Here is a 25,659-nt window from a genome sequence, read left to right on the forward strand (position 1 = left end):
CCCAGAATAATCTGTTTTTAGAGTCAAATAATTAGCAACCTTAACTTAGCCTTTGTGGGTGAGATTTAACATATTCATAGGCTCTGGGGACTAAGCCCGTGATAGTAAGCAAGGAAAGGTGGCCAAGAGGGTGTGCATGCACTGGTAAGAGCAATGGGCAGCAGGTGCAGGTTTCTGAGGCTCGACATAAATCTACATTTCTTTGAAAACGGTTTTGGCAAAAAGAAAAAAAAGGAAAAAAAAGAAAAAAAACGGTTTCGTTGCCCCCCCTCCCTAAAACGGGGAGCGGGCGATTCTGGGGTGCAACGTCAGAAAGCCATTATTACACTCAAGGTGAGAGCCTCCAGGGCAGGAGCGCATAGCTGATCTTCCTATTTGGTCTGGGGCTGCCTCTGCTCATTTCTAAGTTTTTCATTAAAACCGTGACGTCATCCCACAGGAACTCTGCACGCGCAGTTTCCGGTAATTTGGCTGAATCTGCCCAGTAGATACTGCAATCCAGGCCTTAAAATCATTCACCTGAAACAAGTAGGGGAGACCGGAATTTTGGCAAGTTCCCAATTAGCCAGTCCGAAGCTCAAAGCGCTAGAGACCCACTTTTTTAAAAAAAAAAAAACCGGCTCGAGCCGCGGGGAAAGCACGCACTCCCGGTTGTCAAGGTGTGGGAGATATCAGAAAGGGAGACAGAACATAGAGACTCCTAACTCTGGGAAACGAACTAGGGGTGGTGGAAGGGGAGGAGGGCGGGGGGTGGGGGTGAATGGGTGACGGGCACGGAGGGGGACACTTGACGGGATGAGCACTGGGTGTTATTCTGTATGTTGGTAAATTGAACACCAATAAAAATTAATTTATAAAAAAAAAAAAAAAAAAGGTGTTTCCAGAACACGGACAAGAACCTGAAAAGCGGTGCCGGGCTTCGGCGAACAGAGCCCGACGGCACGATCACCTTCGACACTAAAGCTCTCCCCTCCCTGGCGACCCACCGGGGAGCGCCCTCTTCTCCACCCCGCTCCCCGACCACCGGGCGCAGGAACGGGACCCCGGAAACACGGACTCGACCGACGCCGCGCCCTGCACCCGACTCCGACGACGTCAGCGCGGAGTCCCAGCAGCGCAGCGGGTGGTCGTGCGGAGGCGGAGGCAAGAAAAGGGGACGGCCGGGGGCGGGGTGTCACACCGTCTTCCGCTTCCGTCATTTCCGGGTGCGACTGCCGCTCGGGTCCGGCTGGGCGCTGGACGCGTTGAGTGCGCTCTCCCTGCCGCTGACCGTCTGCGCAAACTGCCCCTTCCCTGTGCCCAGCGGGAAGGACATGAGTGTTCCTGGGCCGACGTCCCCGGACGGGGCGCTGGCAGGGCCACCGCACGGCCTGGGGCCCGGGGAGCCGACGCCGGGTACGTGCCGTGGGGCGGGGCGGGCGCGGGACCCGAGTGGGTGGGTCTCCCGGGCTGCTCCGCTGAGGAGAGCGGCGGGTCCCCGAGGCTCCGGCCCCCGCGCGGAAGTGGGGAGTCGCGCCGCCCCGGTGCCGCGCTGAATGAGTGGGGAGCGAAGCCTGGACGGGAAGCGGTGTTTGCGGGGCGGTGGGCGGTGGGCGGTGGGCGGTGGGGTCGCCCTGCGCTTGGGTGTGGACTCCCGCGCTTTTGGCTACTTGTTACGCGTGAATGGTTGAGGATGAATTTGTCGGGCGGATGGTCGGTCTGTCATTCAGAGGATCCTGACGCCTCGCTCATGGAGGTCGGTCTTGCTCTCTCAGCCCGAGTTCCAGGAGCGACTTAAGCCCTAATAACCCACGCCACCCACTGAATGTGAAAAATAGACTTGCCAGGCATCCTGGATGGTACTGTTCACGCACCGTCCTTGGGAAAATTGAGAAAATAGTCAAAACAGTTTCTTTCCAGATGAGGAACCTCGGATGAGAAAGGCAAGGCTTTTATCTAGGTTCCTAGGTTCTAGGGATATAGGATCTACTTGAAAATAGTGTTTTCGGCTCTCTCTTGGTCATGCTTTTCCTCCGTGATCGCCTCCTCTTTACACTTTCATGAGCTGCTTCCATAAACACGACTTCCCTGTATTTACGTGCGGTTTGCCGCCTCCTCTGCCTGCTGGATACTGGGACGTGGTTGTTCTGTGCGAACCTTGCATTCGGCTTGTAGGAGTCTGATTCTGTTAGTGGTGCCAAGTCACTGTCCGTTGGAACTCTGGCGTTGCTCTTGACTGTCCTCTCACTTGCCTCCTACCTCTGGTCTAGGTGGCTCTACTCCTCAGTTCCCATCTCCTTTCTGTAGTTTCACTCTTACAGGGACAGTTGTATGTCTGTCCACCTCCAGTCTTACTCTTTCACTGCACCTGTCCCACTGTTGTCATATCACTGCCCCAAGATAAAGCTTCAGTCATTTTCTTGCTTGGAAACCTTAAAATGGCTCCTTACTGCTTATTAACTAAAGGGTCAAACCCCTTAGCTGGATACTCAGGGATCCCCATGGGCTGGTCCTATAAGCTCACATTGCATATGTCCTATTCTCTAGACACCATAAACTATCTTCTTTTTCCAGAGCAATCCCATATTCCCACCTTTCCTTATGTAGCCTTTTTTTTTTTTAACCGTATAGTATTCCTTCCACTTCTTTAGAATTCTTACTCATTTGGAAATAGGAGGCTTCAAAGATTGATGGTAAAAGTATAAATTGGTGCTATATTTTAGGAAGGCAATTTTGCAATGTCTGTTTAAGAAACGCCTAAACCAAAAAAAAAAAAAAAAAAGAAACGCCTAAACCCTTTGTCCCATTATTCTAAGAGTTTATCCTACCAGAACATTGACGTGATATATGAAGACAAGGCAACTCAGGACAACATTGTTTGAAATAGTAAAAAGTGAGAATGACCTAATACCCATCCTTAGGTATCTTAGTCTACATGGGCTGCTACAACAAAACTATAGATTGGGTGGCTTAAACAACAGACATTTATTTCCAGAAGTTCTAGAGCTCTACAAAGTCCAGGATCTATGTGCTGGTCTATTAGGTTCTGGTAAGAGCCCTCTTCTGATGTTGCGGACAGCTGTCTTCATACTGTGTCCTCACGTGGTGGAGGGAGAAAGTTCCGGTTTCTCTTTATCTTAATCCCATCATGGAGCCCCACCTTCATGACCTCATCTAAACCTAATTACCTCCAAATACCATTACCTTGGAGGTTGGGACTTTAACAAGAGAATTTTGCTAGGGGAAATGGGGAGAGAGGACACACAACACACAAATATTCAGTCTGTAACAGAGAACTGGTAAGCAAAGTATGGTAGAATTTTATTTATTTATTTTTTGATGAGAGAGAGAGAGAGAGAGAGAGAAAGAGCATGCGGGCACTAGTCGGGATAGGCGCAGAGGGAGAAGCAGACTCCCCACTGAGCAGGACCCTGGGATCATGACCTGAGCTGAAGGCAGATAGATGCCCAACCAACTGAGCCACCCAGGTGCCCCAATATGGTAGAATTATTTTCTATTCAAAATAATGTAGTAGATGTGTATATGTGCATATGGAAGATATTTAATATTTATATTTAAGAAAGGAACAATATGTGTAATGTTTCCTTTATGATTAAAACAGGATTTATGCATGGGTATGCAAAGACAATTTTTTTGAAGGCCACGTAAGAAACTGCAGAGTGACTGGAATAAGGGAATGAGAAAGAGTTTTTAAGATTTTATTTTTAAGTAATCTACACCCAGTGTGGGGCTTGAGCTCATAACTCTGAGATCAAGAGTTGTGTATGTTCTTCTGACTGAGCCAGCCTAGCTCTCCAAGAAAGAGTATTTATTTTACTTTTCAGCTTATACCTCTGTCTTGTTGAGTTTTAAGTTTTTACAATGAGTAATACTTAAAAAGAAAATTCTATCCATTCTGCAAGCTTAAACTCCAGTTCCCACACTTCCTTTAGAAGTTGTTCTCAGACTTCCCTGGTGAACATGATCTTTCTCTTCTCTGAAATCCTGTAACAGTTTCTGGTTTGCTAATGGCACTTCTCATAGGTTATAATTCTTCTGTATCGAGCCCTTTCAGAGAAGGACAGTTGCTTCATTTATTCTTATAATCTTGGAAACTAGTGCTAATACAGGTGTGTATCTAATGTTTCTTTTATAAGTAGGGTAAGGATCCTTCTCTTTTTCTTTAATCTCCCACAGTGAAGTGCCTTGAACTTAGTAACTTAATGTATTTAGAAGTGTGAGCAAGGTAGACTCTTCCATAATTAACCAAAAGATTGGGGAAGAATAGGGCGAGGTCTATGAGTTTAAAATGTCTATCTAATGTGAGAGAAGTGTATTGTTATTCCTTAAAGTGGACATATCCTTATTTGGGTGTTTCTATTGTTTGTCTGTAATACTTGTTTTCTTTATTTCCTTAAAGATAGTTGCTGTTTTGCACTGTTACTGTAACCAAGCCTTAAGCAATGGCATTAATTTTCAGATATACTTTATTCACTTCTCATCTGATGGTATACATCAGTCACAATATCCATAATACTCCACTTTTTCCTATTATATATGTGTGTGCATGTGTATTTAAATATTTATTTATTTATTTATTTATTTATTTATTTATTTATTTGAGAGGGAGAGCATGTACACATGTTGGGGAGGAGTAGCCCATTGGGCTCTAACTGGAGCCCAGTGCAAGGCTTGATCTCAAGACACTGAGGTCACTGCCTGAGCCAAATGCCCAACTAGCTGCGCCACCCAGGCATCCCTGTCCATTCATCGAACCCTGTTTAGAAATTCTTTTGTACTTTTCTTGGTAGTAGTAGTCATTGATGAGTATTCATTTTAGATGTTTTTGAATGTCTGACACAGTGCTTATACTGTTATTTGAAGGAGAAGTATGAGGCATAGTTCCTGGCATTGTGTTGAGATTTACATGCAATTATGATACACTATTTTCTAGGATAAATTCAGGTACTGAGTCTCAAGAGAAATCCTTTGAAAAATCTTTCTCCTAACAAATGATAAAATGACATTCCTTTCACATGTAAATAAGATATTAAGCTATATGCAAAGTAAATGTTAACCCACATTTTTACTTACATTCATTAAAAAATTTTTTTAGTTATTGCATTTATATGTATATAAAATTTCTGCATGCTTCTGAAAAGAAGAATTTATTGCTTTTATTCAGTGACTCCACTTTTAGGCCTCAGACACTTAATAATCCATTGAAAACTGTAAATCCTTTGCCCTGAAAAATATGTAACCATATAGAATATGTTTTACATATGTTAATGTTCGTTTAATCCAGACACTGCCTTATACTAATGGCTTAAAAACATTTTTTGAGTGCTTATATCCTGTTTTTTAGAGTACACTCAGAAGGTAAGCTAAAAAAAGCAGAGGAAGGATGCCTGTAGTATCCTGTGTGTGTGCTCTGAACCCCATTGCCAGCCCCTTCCCTCCCCAGTACTCTTTTACCCCCATGTCCATTTAAACAACTCCTACATTTGATTTTTTCTTGGGGACAGGTTTAAGTGACACTTCACCAGATGAAGGATTACTAGAGGACTTGACTGTAGAAGACAAAGCTGTGGAGCAGCTGGCAGAAGGATTGCTTTCTCACTACTTGCCAGATCTGCAGAGATCAAAACAAGCTCTTCAGGAACTCACGTGAGCTAGCTAAAACCATAGATGCACTCATTTCCCCTTTGGCATAGTCATAAATTACACGTGTATGTACTATATTCAGGTATAACATTTTGTGACATTTAATACAGTTGAATATTTCTGTCTTTAGTGTTAGCACATTGGAGTGAAGGAGTACTTAATGTAATTTGAATGTAAAAAGTGAGAGGCACTGAGCTGGCTCTATTGGCCTGTGACCCTTGATCTTGGGGTCCTGAGTTCAAGCCCCCCCATTGGGTGTAGAGATCACTTAAAAGAATAAAACTTTAAATGTAAAAAGTGAAATGAATACTACTCCTAGAGTGTTTTATGAAGATACTGCTTACTGGGAGTGTTGCAGGATGGGTATACACCGGTTTCTGAGTAGTGTCGCAAAATTGCCCCCATAAGAGTCATTTGTTTTCAGTCACTGGTTCACATGAGTTGCCAAAAATCTTTAAGTGTATTTTTGAGAGGACCCATTTTATTTCTATTAGATAAGTCTACTTAAACAAAGGATTGAAGGATACACCAAGAGAAAAACAGGATTTCATGAAGTAGGATCAGTAAGCAAAAATATATACTAACTTTACCAGCTCCCACCCAGAAAAGCAGACTGACCTTTTACTTTCTCTTGGGTAGGATCTCACGTGGTTGCCCTAGCTGGCCTATCATTTCTTTTCCTAGTGGTTAGCTATGAACTAGCTATGAGCTGCCCTTTGAAAATTTACCTTACAAGCCTGTATTAGGGTAAAAGGAGAGGAGAATAAAACACTATATTCATTTTGTACATATTAGTAAGTAATGTTATAATCCTTGAATTTGAAAGGTGATAAATGAGTATGAAAGTGGTACTACCTTCTATTCTGTGTGGTACACTCCTTGAGTTAGGGAATTGGCAACACTTTTGGTTTTCTGCTAATTCCCATGAGATTTTCTTTATCCCTAGTGTGTGGTATGCCTTGTATATTAAAGCTAGTAAATTCTTATGGCAAAAAGTCATAAAGATTTTGTAGGGGAGGTTGGATGAGTAGAGTTGAGTATTTATTGGGGCTTCATTCACTCTGTAAGCATAATTGATTGAATTGTTGGCCATGTAATTGAACTCACTCTCCTACACCCTCCCCAACTTCTCTGGAGAGAGGGCTGATACCAGTCATGATATCACATGGACTGATAACACTTGGCTCGAAGCCCCAACCCTGTTGTAACCATGTGATTGATTTTCTGGCATGAACAGCCCCCATCACCTTATTAGCATAAACCCTGGCATGCTCTAAGAGGAGTTCGTGAATAATGAAGATACTTCTATCATTTGGGAAATTACAAGGGTCTTAAAATAGACATTCCAGGAACCTGGAACAAAGATCAGACAAATTCATGATTATACAGTAAGTCTATTCAGATCTTTTGCCTATTTTTAAATCAGGTTATTTTCTTACTGTTGAGTTTTAAGTGTTCCTCGTATACTTTTGATACAAGTCATTCATATGTCTTGCAAGTATTTTCTTCAAGTGTGTGGTTTGTCTTTTTGTTCTCTTAGTAGTATCTTTTACAAGAGCAGAAGTTTTTAATTTAATTTTTAAAAAAGATTTATTTATGGGCAGCCCAGGTGGCTCAGCAGTTTAGCGCTGCCTTCAGTCCAAGGTGTGATCCTGGAGACCTGGGATCGAGTCCCACGTCAGGCTCCCTGCGTGGAGCCTGCTTCTCCCTCTCCCTCTGCCTGTGACCTCCCCCCCCTCCGCCCGTGTCTCTCATCAATAAATAAATAAAATCTTAAAAAAAAAGATTTATTTATTCATGAGAGACAGAGGCAGAGACACAGGCAGAGGGAGAAGCAGGCTCCATGTAGAGAGCTCCATGCAGAACTCGATCCTGGGACTCCGGGATCGCACCCTGAGCCAAAGGCATCGATGCTCAACTGCTGAGCCACCCAGGTGTCCCAAGTTTTTAATTTTACAAGTCTGACTTACCAGATTTTTCTTTTCATGGATCGTGCTTTGATATTCATGTAAAAATTCATCTCCAAATCAAGGTCACCTAGATTTGCTCCTGTGTTTCCTTCTAGATTTTTTAGTTTGTGTTTTTTATTTAGATCTATGGTCTGTTGTTGAGTTTTTATGAGATTGTAAGATATGTGTTTAGATTAATTTCTTTTGCATATCACTATTCAGTTCCTTCACCTTTGTTGAAAAGACTATCCTGTCTTCACTGGGTTGCCTTTGCTCTCTCTCTCTCTCTCTCTTTTTTAAGATTTTATTTATTTATTTGACAGAGAGAGCCAGAGAGCACAGGCAGGGGGAGTGGCAGGCCGAGGGAGAGGGTCTGCGCTGAGCAGGGAGCCTGAGGTGGGGCTTGATCCCGGGATCTTGGGATCATGACCTGAGCCCAAGACAAATGATGCTTAACGGACTGAGCCATCCAGGTGCCCCAGCCTTTGCTCTTTTGTCAAAGAACAGTTGTCTGTATTTGTGTGGGTCTATTTAAGAGCTTTCTATACCATTGATCAAGTGTCTGTTCTTTCACTAATATCATGCTGTTTCGACTTCTGTAGTTTTATACTAAATTGTGAAATTGGGTGGTGTAGGTCTTCCCATCTTGTTCTTCATCGTGTGTTGGCTATTCTGTGACTTTCTGTGTGAATTTTTAAATTAAATTAAATTAAATTAAATTTTTTTAAAGGGTTTTATTTACTTATTCAAGAGAGACACAGAGAGAAGCAGAGACATAGGCTGAGGGATAAGCAGGCATCCCACAAGGAGCCTGATGCGGGACTTGGGACTTGATCCCCAGAGCTGAAGGCAGACACGCTCAACCACTGAGCCACCCAGGCGTCCCCTGCATGAATTTTAGAATCTGTTTGTTGATACTTACAAAATAGCTTGGTGGAATTTAAATTGAGATTGCATAGAACTTAGATCAAGTTGGGAAAATTGATATCTTAACAAATTGAGTTTTTTGTTTCATGTACTTGGAATATCTATTGCTTAGATCTTTTTTTTATTTCTTTCATGAGAGTTTTATAGTTTTTGCATATAACTTCTATATGTATTTTGTTAGATTTATAATGAAGTATTTATATGAGGGGAGTTTATTATAAAAGGTGTAATGTTTCTAGTTATTCACAGCTCACTTTTATACATTAATCTGGTAAGTTGAAACCTTTCTATACTCATATACTTTGTTGATTCTTTGGGATTTTCCACAGAGGCAGACATGACATCTGTGAACAAAGAGAATTTTATTTCTTCCTTTCCAATCTGTATACATTTTCTTTTCTTTTCTTGTCTCATTACATTAGCTGGAACTTCTAGTACATTGTTGAGTAGGAATAGTGAGAATAGACGATCTTTCCTTATGTTGTAAAGGGAAAGCATCTAGTTCCTCATAAGTATGATGTTAGCTAGAGGCTTTTTTTTTTTTTTAATCAAGTTCTTTATTAAGTTGAGGAAGTTCTTTTCTCTGGTTTGTTGAGGTTTTTTTTGTTTTTGTTTTTGTTTTTTAAAGATTTTATTTATTTTTTCATGAGAGACACAGAGAGAGCAAGGCAGAGACACAGGCAGAGGGAGAAGCAGGCTCCATGCAGGGAACCTGATGCGGGACTTGATCCCAGGACTCCAGGATCACATCCTGGGCCAAAGGCAGGCTCCAAACCACTGAACCACCTGGTTTGAGTCCTAGGCGTCCTGGTTTGAGTTTTTAATCATAATTGTTCGACTTTATCAAATGCCTTTTCTGCATCGTACAATAGGATTTTTCTTCTTTAGTCAGTTGATGTCCCGGATTACACTAATTGATTTTCAAATATTGATCCAGCTTTGCATACTTGGAATAAATCTCACTTGACTGTGGTGTATAATTATTTTTATATATTGTTGGATTCATTTTGTTAATATTTTGTGGAGGATTTTTTACGTTTATATTCATGAAAGAGGCTGGTCTATAGTTTTCCTTTCTTGTAATATCTGTACCTGGTTTTGGTTTTAGGGTAACGTTAGCCTCGTAGAATGAGTTAGGAGGTGCTCCCTCTGCTTCTGTTTTCTGGAAGGTATTGTGGAGAATTGGTATAATTCCTTTCTTATATGTTCAGTAGAAATTGTGAGTAAAGCTATCTGTTCCTGGTATTTTCATTTCTGGAAGGTTATTACTTATTGATTGAATACCTATAACAAATATAGGCCTACATAGATTATCTGTGTGTCCTTATGTGAGTTTTGGAAGTTTGTGTCTTTCAAGGAATTAGTCATTTCCATCTAAATTATCAATTTTGTGGACAGAATTGATGAAAGTATTCTGTTTTGATCCTTTTAATGTCCATGGAATCAGAGATGATTTCTCTTCTATAGGTTATATTAGTAATTTATGTCTTCTCTTTTTTTTTTCTTTGTAAGTCTGTCCAGAGGTTTATCAATTTTATTGATCTTTTGAAGAACCAGCTTTTTGGTTTCATTGATTTTTCTTTACTGTTTTCTAGTTGTAATATAGTCTGTCATTGCTGTCTTGCTTATGTTGGATCATTGACTTGCTGGGTTCTCTTCTTATTCATTGTGTATTTCACATTTTGTGGTCTCAGAGCTGAAAGGACAAACTTGTGAGCTAGGGGGTATTTCAAACTCACTGTTGGATGGTGTAGATGTTGTTACTGCTCTTCACTCTCTTTGTTGCTATTTCTTTTTTCATCATTCTTCTCTGTTTAACATAGTTTTTTATTCTTTTTTTTTTTTTTAAGACTTTACTTATTTACTCATGAGAGACACAGAGAGAGAAGCAGAGACATAGGCAGAAGGAGAAGCAGGCTCCCTGCAGGGAGCCCGGGATCAGGATTTGAGTGGAAGGCAGCCACTCAACCACTGAGCCACCCGGGTAGGCATCCCTGTTTAGCATAGTTTTGCAAGCAAGCCATGTCATATTTTGCTTTGCCTGTAGTATTCTTTAAAAATGTATAATTCAGTGGCCCCTCAATGTTACTTATTCTTGTGATCCTAGTACTGGTTGATCTGGAGAGGAATATCAGGGCAGTTGGCTTCTTTTTCTCAATAGAAGGTTTTGAATCAGAATTTTATTTTATTTTAAAAAAGATTTTATTTATTTATTCGTGAGAGACACACACACACACAGAGAGAGAGAGAGAGGCAGAGACACGGGCAGGGAGAAGCAGGCTCCATGCAGGGAGCCCGACGTGGGACTCAGTCCCGGGTCTCCAGGATCATGCCCTGGGCCAAAGGCAGTGCTAAACCGCTGAGCCACCCGGGCTGCCCTTGAATCAGAATTTTAATGAAGACCCTTGGAAGTTACCTGGTCTGACCTTCTCACTTTATTAATAAAGAAATTTAGGCCCAGAGAAATAAACTAAATTTCCAAGATTACACAACTGGTTATTGGTGGGGAATCTTGTGATTCCTAGTTCTGTTTTTCTTTTCTTTTCTTTTTTTTTAAGATCTTATTTATTTGACAGAGATAGAGAGCATTAGCAGGGATAGCAGCAGGCAGAGGGAGAGAGAGAAGCAGACTCCCCACTGAGCAGGGAGCCCAATTCAGGGCTGGGTCCAAGGACTCTGGGATCATGACCCAAGCCAAAAGTAGATGCCCAACCTACTGAGCCACCCAGGTGCATCCCTAGTCCTGTTTTTTTCATCTTCATTTTTACCTTTTCTGATTTAGTATCCCTTAATACTACATTTTCCCCAACTCTAAAAAGTCATTGCTCCCCATTCCCTTTATGGTAGTGTTGCAATTTTAATATACATAAAATAATGTTTTGGGGCAAGATAGTAAAAAAAACTTTTTGGATAATAAAGAGAGTTGCTAGAAATAACAAATAATAAAATGATTTTAAATGATTTGGTGATTTCAATTATTACGTTAGATTCAGTTATAGAATACTTGCTCATTTAGGTGATACTAAAAAGACAGTTATCAGAATGTGACTTTGGAATGTTATTATCATTATTTTTTTTAAGATTTATTTATTTACTCATGTGAGGCAGAGACATAGGCACAGGCAGAAGCAGGCTCCCTGCAGGGAGCCTGATGCAGGACTCGATCCCAGAGCCTGGGGATCATGCGCCATACCAAAGGCAGACGCTCAACTGCTGAGCCACCCAGGTGTCCTTATCATTATCATTATTATTATTTTTAAAATAGCTTCCATGCCCAGCATGGAGCCCAGTACAGGGCTTGAACTCGACCCTGAGGTCAAGACCCGAGCTGAGATCAAGAGTTGGACACTTAACCAACTGAGCTGTTCACACACCCCTGGAATGTTATGTTGAAAAAGATTAAGCCTTGGAGAGTCAATACATTTTCAATTTAATTTTTATCTTTGATATTAACCAAGATGAAATGTGATTCCAGCACTTACAGTATGTACAGTTTATTTTGGCTATGCGCTTTTGTTTCAGACAGAACCAAGTTGTATTACTAGACACACTGGAACAAGAGATTTCAAAATTTAAAGAATGTCATTCTATGTTGGATATTAATGCTTTGGTAAGTATGATTTAGTTGACATAGTGTAATGAGCTCTTGGCTTAGAAATAGCTAGGTATATCCTGTGCAACTTTGTACTTAGGTATGTTTAGGATCTTTCCTCTAATTTTTAAAATTTATTTATTTTTCTAATTTTTAAAGTTTAGAATTTGTCTTTTAATAGGAAACTTTGAATTTACTTTACTAGAACTTGCATAGTCTTGAATTGTTACCTTTCAAATGGTGAGCTTGTAATAGAAAATGGAACTTATTTGTGAAAGTCTGGAATAGATTTGCTCATAATTAAAGACTTCTAAAAGAGAACTGAAAGTAAGGAGCTTTTGGAGTACTGTGTTTCCACTTAAGGAAGGTGCATCTCCCCTAATCAATTACATGGCTTTTTTAAAAATGAGCATTTTCTTTAATTGTATGGCCGATTAATAATGCCATGACAGATTAACCCTGAAATGGACCCTTTGGGGGTCCTTTACAGACCCTTTCTATCTTTCAGTCTATGTGACAGTAGTGAATTTCATCAGAAGCTTTATAGCTTTTTGATGAGAGGAACTGATACTCAATTTTAAGAAGCAGGGAATTAACAAAAATAAGGAACTTGTGGCTACCTTTTTTTCACCTCAACGTTAAGCAGTAGCTTGGTTTGCATGATTTTGTGGGCTTTCATAAATATGTCAAAAAATGGACCTTTTTTTGGACAAATGAGACTCAGTAAAGTTTTCCCTTTATAATGGTCAAAAAGAGTTCATCTTCTCTAGCATTAGGGAGAAGCCTCAAGTAGTAAATATAAAGTCTTTCACTTAATGGTTTTCTGACTTGTGAAGGGGATGGACAAGGCTACGCTGACCTACTTTTGTCTTCCCCACTGACAAACATTTGCTGAGTGAATGATGATAGATGAAGGAACCAAGCAGATGTATTAGTATTGCTTCAGTCTGCAGGGGCAGAAACCAAGTCTTCCTATATTTTCCTCTCTCAGCCCAAGAGTGGTTTATCATTCAGGAACTGAAACTGTTAAGGCTTAGAGATTGGGGGGTGGGGGGAGAGAGAATAGGAGAGAGAGAGAGAAAGGGAGAGAAAAGAGAGTCTGTAAGCTCTAGAGCTCATCAGATTAAGACTTTACTTGTAGATGCATGTAGGTTTTTAATTTCTTTACTGATGCTTCTCTCATTCTTGTTACTTGGTCTTCTCTTTCTGTTAACCTTGACTCCTGAGAATGAGGTGCTTTTTTCCCTTCGTGCCCATCTCTGGCTGAGATGGAATGTCTATACATACTATGACTTGGGAAGAAAAGTGTCCTTACAGAGATAGTTATGCTTGGTCTCACTTGAGAAGCCCAAGGAACATGACTAGATTTGTCCACAGCCCTCTCAGGATTCTCTGACCACAGCTTGGTTTTTCCTGCTAGGTAGACACTTCACTTAAATTGTCCTGTGTACTCTGACTCAGGCTCTCCCTTGTAAAGATAGTGTTCTACTTTTTCTTAAATGAAACTGATAGCATTACTGGATAGTCTTAATAAAATTTTAGGATTATAGTGCATTGTTTTTTTTTATAGTGCATGTTTTTTTTTAAATTTTATTTATTTATTTACGATAGTCATACAGAGAGAGAGAGAGAGGCAGAGACCCAGGCAGAGGGAGAAGCAGGCTCCATGCACCGGGAGCCTGACATGGGATTCGATCCCGGGTCTCCAGGATCGCGCCCTGGGCCAAAGGCAGGCGCCAAACCGCTGCGCCACCCAGGGATCCCTATAGTGCATGTTTTTAAAGCAGAATGTTACCTTGTACACAATATAAATGTCTACTTTTATGTTTAGTAACTTTTTTTTTTCTCATTTGAACTGAATCAAGTGTTTTCAAATGCCTAATGGTCTAAATGAAATTTGAATTTTGCAATTGAAATGTGAAGATAATTAAGGCTTTAAAAGATGTGACCGATTGAGGCAGAATGAACTGTAATTTATTACTCATCCATTTTACTACTTCAGTCGTTTTTTTGCTTTTATTTTATTTTTTTAAATTTCAGACTATTTTAACCTGACTTTTCCTTTTCCGAGTTTAGTTCACTGAAGCCAAACACTATCATGCCAAGTTGGTGAATATAAGAAAAGAGATGCTGATGCTTCATGAAAAGACATCAAAGCTAAAAGTGAGTGGAAAGTTCTTTCACATTCTTTATAGAAGTAGAGGTTTAACTGTTTTTTTTTTTCAGTTCATTTTCTGACTTAGATATTTATATTCAATAACATAATTCATGACTCACGGTTTTCTTATTTTTACTTTTTTTTATTTTTAAATTTATTTATTTATGCATGAGAGATCACGGAGAGAGGGAGAGACATAGGTAGAGGGAGAAGTAGGCTCTCGTGGGGAGCCTGATGTGGGACTTGATCCTAGGATCCCAGGATTATGACCTGAGCCAAAGGCAGATACTCAACCACTAAGCCACCCAGGTGTCCCTTAAATGCAAAATTTATTAATGCTTGTGGATTACCTCAAATCCGATCATTGCTACTTTGAAATGAGGCCATAACTGATAAGCCTTGATTATTCTCTCTTTTTTTTTGATTATTCTCTTCTTTTAAAATTTTTTTGACACAGAAAAGAGCACTTAAACTACAGCAGAAGAGGCAGAAAGAAGAGTTGGAGAGGGAGCAGCAACGCGAGAAGGAATTTGAAAGAGAAAAGCAGTTGACTGCCAAACTAGCTAAGAGGACGTGAGAAACTGAGCGTGTCTGTGTGCTCTCCCTTCCCTGTCCCATGTGCCAGTGTCCAGGGTGGCATCAGTGGAGACGGAGGGAAGGTAGTGCCTTATGTCACTGTCTCACATTTTGCAGTGCTTTCCCCAGGACTGCGGCTCTGTAACTTTGTTTCTGCATTCAAGAAGTTTGTCCCCCAGGTAGGAGACATAATGCCACTCGGTTGAATATTTTTATGTAATTTTCCAACTTCTGCGTAGTTTTCAAATTCATTATTTTGGCCTTGAATGATTTATAAACTGGAAAATGGTCTAGACTCTAAGCGATTGAAGACTAGGATGAATTTTTTGACATCTTGATAAGTATGGATTTAAAAGATTCAATTTCTTATTTATGAAAGGACTTGCCTTTCTGGCAACACAGTGCTAGTTTTTGGTAATTGCCTTTTCATTGCTTTGTTAAGAAGAAATGCTAACTGTTTATTCACATATGCCATTGGAAAAGAGGTGGTATAAGCCTTTGTGAAGAACATGATGGAGACATGTGTACATAGCAAATAATAGCATCTTAGACATTGGGCATATGGGCAGGATTCCAGATAGATCTTGCTGATTGTCTGCTCTGTTTCCTGATGTGGTTGCTCTTTTGTTCTCCTGTGTTCTCTGGGCTCAAAGTAGATGATCCTTACCCTTAGTGTTTGGCAGGGGTGATAGAACTGTCACACACTCAGATGTGCTTCAGTATTTATAATACTTAAGTCATCACACACTGAGATACAGTTGAAAAATTGATATGAGTTCAACTTTACAAATGGGAGGTCTAATCGCTAGTTCTGTCTATCCTCTGGTTTGCTGTGTGGCCTTCCATGTGGTTACTTTTTCTGTGCTTTTAAAAAAATTTGTAAAGTAGAATGATATCTATACCAACTACCCATTTTATAGACCACGATAAGAATGGTGGAAAATTAGCAAATAGCTTCTTCAGAAAAGAGGCAGCATGATACTTTTAGTATTTTCTACATTTTTCCCTCAGTATTTTCACTAGAAACTTATGTGAGGCAAATATTACATGAAATTTTATTTTTTAAGATCGAGAGTATATTATTCGTTGTTTTAGTATTATTTAATATCCAAGTGGTCTCCAGTGTCTATTACATAGAGACTGTACAGAGCCTATAAATAAGGGTGTAGGCTTAGAATGTGTATCTTTTATACTCTACATTACATTTTTGGTAAGCTGGAATTACTACCTCTGATCTTGTATCAGGCTAATTAACCATAGAGAGGGCATTAGATTTAAGCTGACTGCTTAAGACTGATCTGTTTAAAGATTTAAACAGTTTGTTGGAAAGCCGGTCCCTTTAATGAGTGAATTACGATCTCTCAATTTACTTGACTTTACCTGATATTTAAGAATATAAATATATTTAAAAGGCTACATTTGTCCTCAAACAATAGCTAAAACTTGCCTAGGGCAGGGTTCATTAGCACTTGCAGGACAATGTCACCTCAATCACCGAATGTACTCATTTATAAAGGCTGTGCATTATTTCTTTGAGTGGTTTATGGGCCAGCTGCAAGGACTATTTAAAATACGGTTTCTGGACACCACTCTCAATCTAACTGAAGCAAATCTGTTTGTTTGTTTTGTCTCTCTTTTTAAGTTTCCCTAAGTGATTCTAATGTACCTTAAAAGTTGAGACCCACTGGTCTAGTGGTGTAGGTCAGAGGTTCCCACGCCAGGCTGTGTACCATTATTACCCGGGAACTTTAAAAAAAAAAAAAGAACAAAACAGTCATTCTGGAAGATTGTTTCTCATTAGTTCTGAGGTGAGGCCCATGCAGATTTTACCCACATAATTCTAATGCCAGGAACTCCCCATCTATACTGTCTATATTTGTAAGGAATGAAATAGTTTAAAAACTACCCAGTAATCCTTGGGATTAATCTTATGAAATGAATTCTGAACCACTACTTTTGATATAAAGTCAGATTTAAGATTGAAATAGATAGCAGGCAGGAAATAGATATAGAATTCTGGTTAATTAATTGAATTTTTGTGATCTGTATTAAAATAAATCATGTTTATTGAAGGAGTGGCAAGGCACATACGCTTTTAGAATTGTATTTAAGTTTTGAAGATTTTTTAAAATGTCAAGAATATGTATTAGCAACCACTATTTTTAGGTCAGTTGTAAATCAGAAGTACTATTGGTAATTACAGTGTAAAATTTTAGCTGTATTTCAGTAGTGTAGAAACATATCTTACTGACTGAACTTAAATGAAACTCTTATATTAGTCTTGCAGTATTTTTGCACAATATAATGAATTGATACTTTGAAAAGTTACCTTTATTTTTTTGTTTGAAAAAAATTGCCTTTGTTTTGACCTATATCACATGTACATCTAAAATGATGACAGTTAATTTTGTATTTATTTTGCAGTAGGTATTATGTAAATATGCAGACATTGAATGTAATATGGATTGTATCTGCAGTGTTTTTGGGTTGATACAGTTCCTAAATATGCCAATTATATACTCTTGTACATTTGTCTGATTTTGAGCTTGTACAGTGTGGACTACTTTTTACACATTTAATAAAAAAAAAATGGCCTCTGAATTATCCCAGATTGTTTATCAAGCTCTATTTTGTACATAACACTGTATACTTCCCTTTTTCATATTATTTCAAACATTTCACTCCTTTGTTTTCCTCTCCTGTAATCTTCCTCTTAATGTTCTCTGCAGATTGTATCACAGAATGACTGGTCTACTCATGAAACCCTTTTCAGAAAGATGATAGTGTTGTAAATAGATTCTGGTTGAAATCACCCAACTTCATAAAGTTACTTACTATTTGAGAATAGAAATAATAACTACAGCTTTTACTTATTTGTTATTTTTTGAATAATTATAACTTTTAGTGATTTGGTAAAAGGTGCTTCATAAGGATCCCTGCATGAATCACTGAGTAAATAATGGAAATTTCCAACTAGTAGAATACCTTAGGTCAGGTTTTTCAGTTGTTTTTTTTTTTTTTAATTATTTATTTATTTATGATAGTCACACACGGAGAGAGAGAGAAAGAGAGGCAGAGACACAGGCAGAGGGAGAAGCAGGCTCCATGCAGGGAGCCCGACGTGGGATTCGATCCTGGGCCTCCAGGATCGCGCCCTGGGCCAAAGGCAGGCGCCAAACCACTGCGCCACCCAGGGATCCCGTTTTTCAGTTTTTTAACCTGAGTGCCCATGAACTTCTGTGGATAGCCTTTGGAGGGGACATGAACATTCATAAACCTCTCAGAATTTTGTATATATGTGTTTCCCAAGATTGGGTCTATTGATTTCATTAGATTCTTTCATATACATATAAAATTTCCTTCAAGGCAGTGATATTTAATCATTAAACCTTGATACTTCACTGTGCATATATTTTAAAAAATCACGTAGTTTCTAGATTTTATTTTGGATGAAGACTTTTTTTTTTTTTTTTAAATAAGTAAACTCAGTGGGGCTTGAGCTCACTCAAAGACCCAGAGATGAAGAGTTGCATGCTCAGGACATCTGGAGCTCAGCTGGTTAAGCATCTGGCTTTGGCTTAGGTCATGATGTCAGAGACCCGAGATCAAGGCTGACTTCAGGCTCCTTGTTTAGCCAGGGAATCTGCTTGTCTCTCTGCCCCTTCCCCTGCTCATGCTCAAATAAATAAAATCTTAAAAAAAAAAAAAAAGTTGCATGCTCTACCAACTGAGCCAGTAAAGCACCCAGATAGTTCCTATATTGTGTATTTGTTCAAAGACTATGTTTATAGAGATTTATCAGATACTTAAGATTTGTTCTCTTGCATATTCATACTGTGTTAGCTCCACTTGCATGTGTGAGGCCAGAGGCCATCCAGTCTTCAGCTTAGCATTTGGGTGAGACTAGGTTTATTTCAAAGCCATTGAGAGAGTGAAGACTGCTGCGGTTTATACTCCTAATTGTTTTAGGGCTCTGGACTTGCTTGATCCTTGTGTACCTCAGGTTCCTAAACTATAAGGTTGAGATAAGTGTTTCTGGCTTTATAAATTTAAGGTTTTATGATATCCATATAAAAACAAAATAGAGCTCAGGAAATGTTGGATGTTATAGTATCTTGAAGTCAGAAATTCACACAAGGCTGGTGCTGCTTATTTTGCCCCCTTTTACGTGTTGATTTTGGCTCAGTGGGTTTCCACTGCCTAGCACCCTGCATCTTATAATATCTGCCTGTTGAGACACCTGTTCATTCTTTGCAGCTCAAATGTCATTTATGGTTTTCCATCCCACTCCCTAAAGAATTTCTTTTTTCTTGTTTTCTATAGTTCTTAATAATACATTTGTCTTGGCATTTACAGCATTAGTTATGTCTTCACATGTCTCTCAAGATCAAGGATACTCCGTAGTCTTCTTTTTATTCCATGGTGCAATACGGCCTGGTTTATAGTTGGTGTTTTAGTCAGGGTTCTCCAGAGAAACAGAACCAGTAGGGTATGTGTATGTGTGTGTGTGCGCGCGTCTGTGGTCTGTATTGAGAGAGAGAGAGAAGAAAGATTTCAGATTATTTTAAGGAATTGGCTCACTTGATTGTGGGGGCTGGTAATTCTAAAATCTGTACGGCAGGCTGGCAGGCCAGAGACTCACGGAAGAGCTGATGTTGCAGCTTGAGTTCAAAGGCAATGTAGAGGGAATTACCTCTTCCTCAGGGGACCTTATTGTTTTTCTCTCGAGGCCTTCAGCTGATTAAGGTCACTCATATTGTGGAGAGTACTTTTAAAGTCTAAAAAAATACCTTCACATCAACATCTTGACTTTTTTTAAGATTTTATTTATTTATTCATGAGAGATGCAGAGAGAGAGAGAGAGAGAGAGACAGAGACATAGGCAGAGGGAGAAGCAAGACTCCTTGTAGGGAGCCCAATGCGAGACTCCATCCCTGAACCCAGGATCACACCCTGAGCTGAAGGCAGATGCTCAACCACTGAGCCACCTAGGTGTCCCCTTGACTGACATTTGACCAAATATCTAGATGCTATGGGTCCAGCCAAGTTGCCACAGAAAATTAACGTCAGTGAAGAGCTTGAATTGAATCTAGTATGAGAGAGATATACAGTTATTAAAAATAGCTATAATAAAAAACTGGATCACATAAATGTCAAATAAGGAATATTACTATGGAAGGAAAATATTCTGCGATTGAAATATGCCTCAGGAGCCTATAATCCTTGGATAACCGAAGTCACGCTTTCATTAACTCAATTAGACTAAAATCATGATAGCCAGATCTTGGGAATCAAGTGAGCTCAGAGATAAGAATGTACTGTTTAGATATGTACTTTCTCTGTCAACTACGGGCTGTTTCAGTCTCTTAAAAATAGCTTCAAGGAAGGAGGTGGGCAGTTTTAGAGCAGGTTCAACAGATGAACACACCCTTAGATTTATATCCTGATAAAGCACAGATGGGATGATGCTGCCATCTTGTGGTACTCTTTCCTCCCCTAGCTCTATAGATTCTAGTGTTCTCAGTTTGATGTATTTTCAACTATAGTTTTAAGTAAGCCATGATTTTCTCTATGGTCTGAACTTTTGTTTAAACAGTGAGGTGTTTGAAAATAATCTGTGTGAAATATCTGATGAAATTTACAACTATACTTTTCTAACTTTTTGAGTCTTTGAGTTTTTAAAAAGATTTTTAAAAAGTTACTATTTTAAGTGCAGTCCATCCCCCTGACATGGGGCTTAAATTCATGACCCCAAGATCAAGAGTCATGTGCTGTACCAACTGAGCCAGCCAGGGATCCTGAGTCTTTTAGTTTGATGTTGGGCTTGAGGGCTTTTTTTTTTCCATTCATTTCCAATCATGTAATCTATCATCCACCACACTCAGCATCCTGTTCTAAGAAAAACATTTCAGGCCAGAGATCTTGCTTTGGGCAAGTTCTGTGTTTTTACTCCCCTGAACCTCCACATTGGGCCTTAGCTGATAGAATCTGGGGTAGGTACCGAACGGCAGCCAACCTTTAGGCCAGTTGGTGAAAAATTAGCCTGGCAGGAAAAAGCCTGCCTAAATGGGAACTACAGATTCTCATTGGTTTAGTTGATTACCCTCTTAGGAATATGTATTAAAACACTCACTCAGAGAGAATCAGCCCTTTAGTAATTGAAGGAAAAATAAGAAGACCCAGAAGAAGACAGAATAGCTGAGTGTTAAGTGAGGAGTTAAGTGAACTTTCACTTTTAAAAGGGGACAAAGTCGGGATGCCTGGGTGGCTCAGCGGTTGGGTGCTTGCCTTCAGCTTAGGTCGTGATCCTGGGATCTGGGATCGAGTCCCGCATCGGGCTCTTTGCATGGAGCCTGCTTCTCTCTCTGCCTGTGTCTCTCATGAATAAATAAATAAATCTTTTAAAAAAAAAGTGGGGGGACAAAGTCATCAGGACCCTCAAAATGCTGTGGGATCCTGAGCAATTTTTCTTGTAGAAGACTCTTTTCTTAGATTCCTGTGGGATTTGATTGCTGAACTAGGTTTACTGTTTTCTACAGGTATTTTACAGTACCTCTCTCCCAACTCCTTCCTACCTTTCCCGTTTATGAAGTGACCTTAAGAAATCTCTATTTATTGCAACTAGAAGCACCTAAATTGTCATCATCTTTCAGGTTCCTCCAGCATGTTGTGTTTTTCAAAGTGTTTTAATAATGCATTGCCTAATTTAATAATAAGGATGCTACTTAGGAGTATATGTATCTCTGTGCCTACTCACCCAGGAATTCAAGGAAGAGGGTGGTGATCGGCACCTAGGTGCAGTCCTGCTGTCAGCCACACATCTGTTCTCATTGCTTATTGTTTTTTTCCTATTGTTTCATTCAGTTTCTTAGAGTATTCTCATCTCTGGCTGGATTTTTTTTTAAGATTTATTTATTTATAAAGATTTTATTTATTTGAGAGAGCATAAGCAGGATTTGGGGAGTGGGGAGGAGGAGGAGAGGCAGAGGGAGAAGCGGACTTCCTGCTGAGCAGAGAGGCTGATGTGGGACTTGATCCCAGGACCCGTGACATCATGATCTGAGCCAAAGGCATCGCTTAACTGACTGAGCCACCTAGGTGCTCCAAGATTTATTTATTGATTTGAGAGAGAGAGAGAGAGAGAGAGAGCATGTGTGAGTGTGAGTAGGGGGAGAAGCAGAGGAAGAGAGAGACAATGTCCAGCAAACTCCATGCTGAGTGCAGAGCTCGATTCGAGGCTCAATCCCAGAACCCCAGGATCATGACCTGAGCCCAAGCAGATGCCTGATTGAGCTGTTCAGGTGCCCTGCTCCTTTAACTCTTTTGATAAAACTATGGTAGTGATAGGGAGTTACATGGATATACATTTCACCTACTAATTCTCTTAATCCATTCTGATAATATTAGAGGAATAGAAGTGGAGGATGCCTGGGTGGCTCAGCGGTTGAGCTTCTGCCTTTGACTCAGGGGTGATCTCGGTTCCAGGATCAAGTCCCACATCGGGCTCCCTGCGAAGAGCCTGCTTCTCCCTCTGTCTATGTCTCTGTCTCTCTCTGGGTCTCTCATGAATAAATAAATAAAATCTTAAAAAAAAGAAGTGGAGGAGGCCTGAGTTTCTGCATTAGGAGAGAAGTGGATGGAATGGCTGCACAGTAGTCTTGATTTTCCTGCAAGACTGTTTTAATTCTAGACTGACTGTGAATCTCCACACCTCTTTGATAGAAACAAGCAACAGAGAAACTGAAAGTGGGTGAGATGTGGCTCAGGAGCCTTGCCTTGAGATGCTAATGATGCTGGGGTTGACTGAAGCAAAGCCAAGCTGCTAGGAGAAATGAACAACTCCAGAGTGGCCAGGACATTCCCGTTACGGCTGTCCTGAGATATTTCACCAGCACCACCACCACCACCATCTCAAGAAAGCTATCTTTGATGATGCCTGCTAAAGCCTACCTTTCTGGATCTTCAGCCTACCACTCAGCTCCATCTCTTCTGTACCTTAGTAGCTCTGGGGAAAGAGCACAGCTAGAGTTGGAAGCCAGATTTTCTCACTGGAGGGCCCTACGGAATTCAGTTTCCTTTGGGGGTAAGCATGCAGACCTGAGATGAACCCTAACACTTACTTTCGCAGCATTAATTAACATAAGGCACCTTGTATTCTGTGGCTGTTAAGGAGCATTGGCTTCTGGACTGTTGTTTTCACTTAATGGCACCAGTCTCTGTTCAGTGTAGTGGCAGCATCCAGGCAAATGAATTCACCTCCGATGAAATGTTCCTGGCTGTTGACTGCCTTACAGTTTGGGCCTCAGACAAATCCTGAGGTCCACAAATTTACCCTCTCAGAATTGGGGAGCAGAGAAGAGATTGCTTCTGAATGGGGTACATGCCTCTTTCCCATCTGGGTTGAAAGTCCAGATAAGGTAAGGAGGACATGAGGTCCACAAGAGTCAACTTCCCTCTCTGCAGTCCCTCCTGGAGTCCTCTTATTCTACTGACCCATCCTTCCTTCCCCAAGAGAGGTAACGAATGGAGCACCAGTTTGTGCCAGCTTACAAGTCAGACCTGATGTTGAGGATGCAGACTGGCATATAAAGCAGGCTGTGTCACATCCACCCTAGTCTTTTCTCTGTGTTCCCATCATGGCGATGAAACTGTGCCTCACACACCTCTACCTATGGGGACCGTAACTGACTTAGAATCCCAGTTGCCGTGCCCTGAGGCCTATCTGCATTTGCACTGAAGCAGGCTTCCTACAGACTGCTCCTAGCTAGTGGTCTGCTCCTAGGAGAGATGGGCCTTCCCCTGATGGTCAGATTTGGCTAAAGGACTCCCCATTGGCATCACTGAAGCTCTGCTCAACAGTTTAGGATGCTTCTCTACCATACTTTCTTTTCTTCATTCTGGCAGGCAGTATAAGAAGGAATAAAGAAGTCACCCAAAGTGGGCATGCTGGAAGGGCTATGTTGTGTAAGGCCAAAACACCCACCAGATAATTTGTCCCATGAGAGAGCACAGGACACACCACCAAGTCATCAGAATGTACTGGTGAGAGGGGCACCAGCATCACTAAGAAGTTTGTAGGCCAGGACCGGTGGAAGTTCTGAGAAGTGCATGTTAGCATATGTGAAGATTGTTAAGAGGCCAGGAGTGGCTCTTAACTGTCAAAGCTCCAAGGCCAGAATTACCCTACCCACCAAAAGGCAAGGCTAATGGAGCATGGTGTTAGTTTTGCCTCTGGGGGCAAAATAGGCAGATAGTGGTACAAGGGTGCTGCTTAGCATTTATAACAGGAGTCAGCAAACTTTTGGTAAAGGGCTGGGTAGCAAATATTTTAGGTTTCGTAGGTCACATCAGTTGTACAAAAGGAGCAATAGACGATATATAAACGAATGTAGCTGTATTTCTTTCTTCCTTTTTTTAAATTTTATTTATTTATTTGACAGCACAAGTAGGGGGAACAGCAAGCAGAGGGAGAGGGAGAGGGAGAAGCAGATCCCCCTCAGAGCAGGGAGCCTGGTGGGCTCAGTTCGAGGACCCTGAGATGATGACCTGAGCCAAACGTAGATGCTTAACCAACTGAGCCACCCAGTGACCCAAGTGTGGCTATATTTCAATAAAACTTCCTTTACAAAAACAGGTGGTTGGTTTGATTTGGTCTATGGATCGCTGTTTATTGATCCCTTATCTATTAAAAAAAAAAAAAGGAATTGGAAGAGCAAGAAGCTGAGGGCAAGTCATGATCTCTTACTCAGTTCCCAGACTTGAGTCAGTTTTGAGATTTGGAACCCATTGACTAAAGAGGTAGCTGGAGGAAGGACCCTGTAACACTCTGGCATGTACAGACCATGATAATTCCCCTAGTCCTTCCTCAGAGGAACCAATGGTCATTTACTTTGGTAACTGTATGCTAGGATTGTTGCACAAAAGGTTCTGAGTTGACACTGATACACAGAGACCCAAAGGAGCATCATGGCCCTCCAGTTGGAGTAGAAACCTATGAGGACCAGGTAAAAACAGAAACTGCATAAAGTCCAGTTTACAGTAGGTCTACTAGAGCCAACAGCCCCATCCAGTGGCCTTACAGTGCCTTCCCACCACTGACACATCTAACACCAGGGGGCACAGCCAGAAGGGCTGACTGTACTGGCTGAACCTTTTGTGACACTCCTGTTTCAGCTGTACTCAAGGCTGGCAGCATTCTGTGTTACGTAATATATGGGCCAGAGAAGTATCCCTGGGGTAGAATGTGTTGCCTCTAGAATCACCAGTTCTATAACACAAGGCACTGTACTCCCTTCTTTGTGACAGGATGGTACAATGCATCAGTTTGTCTTTTATTTTGGAAGGGGATATCCCAGAATATTCCTGACCACGGAACTCTAAAAATGTCACTGAAATCGCCTATTCCTGGCTCTTCATAGAGTTTTCTCTGTGAAAGTGCATACATCTTATTGAAGCCTATAGCTCCTCTTGCTCGTCTTGTCCAGTCAGCTGGAGGTCATCAGTGAAATGGATCTGCGTAATATTGTCTTAGATATCTAAGAGGCCCAGATTTCTCAGACTGTATTATGACAGGAGGTGGGAGAGTGAACATAACCCCTGAAGGAAACTGTAAACTGAATATTGTCTGTTTTCCTTGCCCACAGAGCCTCAGCTTACATTTCTCTTTGGAGGCTTAAGGAGTGTCTTATCCACAGGTATGGAATCCCATTTAGCAGAGTATCCAACCAGGGGATCTACTTCAAGTAGAGGAAGTATGAGAGTGGGTCATAACCGTGAGATCCTCTGGTTGTGTCATGTACTGCACCACCTAGAGG

The 25,659-nt window shown here is 40.7% G+C and overlaps 1 protein-coding gene across 1 annotated transcript; it reads left to right on the forward strand.

Annotated features, from left to right (window-relative positions):
* The first annotated feature begins 1,203 nt into the window (after positions 1-1,203).
* On the forward strand, positions 1,204-17,438 carry BLOC1S6 (biogenesis of lysosomal organelles complex 1 subunit 6). The gene is made up of 5 exons (XM_055316812.1): positions 1,204-1,395; positions 5,505-5,646; positions 12,042-12,129; positions 14,188-14,274; positions 14,727-17,438. Exons 1-5 carry the CDS (start codon positions 1,314-1,316, stop codon positions 14,844-14,846), a joined length of 519 nt encoding a protein of 172 aa, XP_055172787.1. The 5' UTR covers positions 1,204-1,313; the 3' UTR covers positions 14,847-17,438.
* The last annotated feature ends 8,221 nt before the right edge of the window (positions 17,439-25,659 follow it).

This window comes from Nyctereutes procyonoides, unplaced genomic scaffold (genome assembly GCF_905146905.1).
Source record: "Nyctereutes procyonoides isolate TBG_1078 unplaced genomic scaffold, NYPRO_anot_genome, whole genome shotgun sequence".
Taxonomy (NCBI): Eukaryota; Metazoa; Chordata; class Mammalia; order Carnivora; family Canidae; genus Nyctereutes; species Nyctereutes procyonoides.

Excerpts from the sequence above, each read along its gene's own strand:
- BLOC1S6 (XM_055316812.1), top strand. The coding sequence starts at position 1,314 with ATGAGTGTTCCTGGGCCGACGTCCCCGGACGGGGCGCTGGCAGGGCCA. Across the intron at positions 12,130-14,187 it reads TGTTGGATATTAATGCTTTG|TTCACTGAAGCCAAACACTA; the intron begins GTAAGTATGATT and ends TTCCGAGTTTAG. Across the intron at positions 14,275-14,726 it reads AAAAGACATCAAAGCTAAAA|AAAAGAGCACTTAAACTACA; the intron begins GTGAGTGGAAAG and ends TTTTTGACACAG.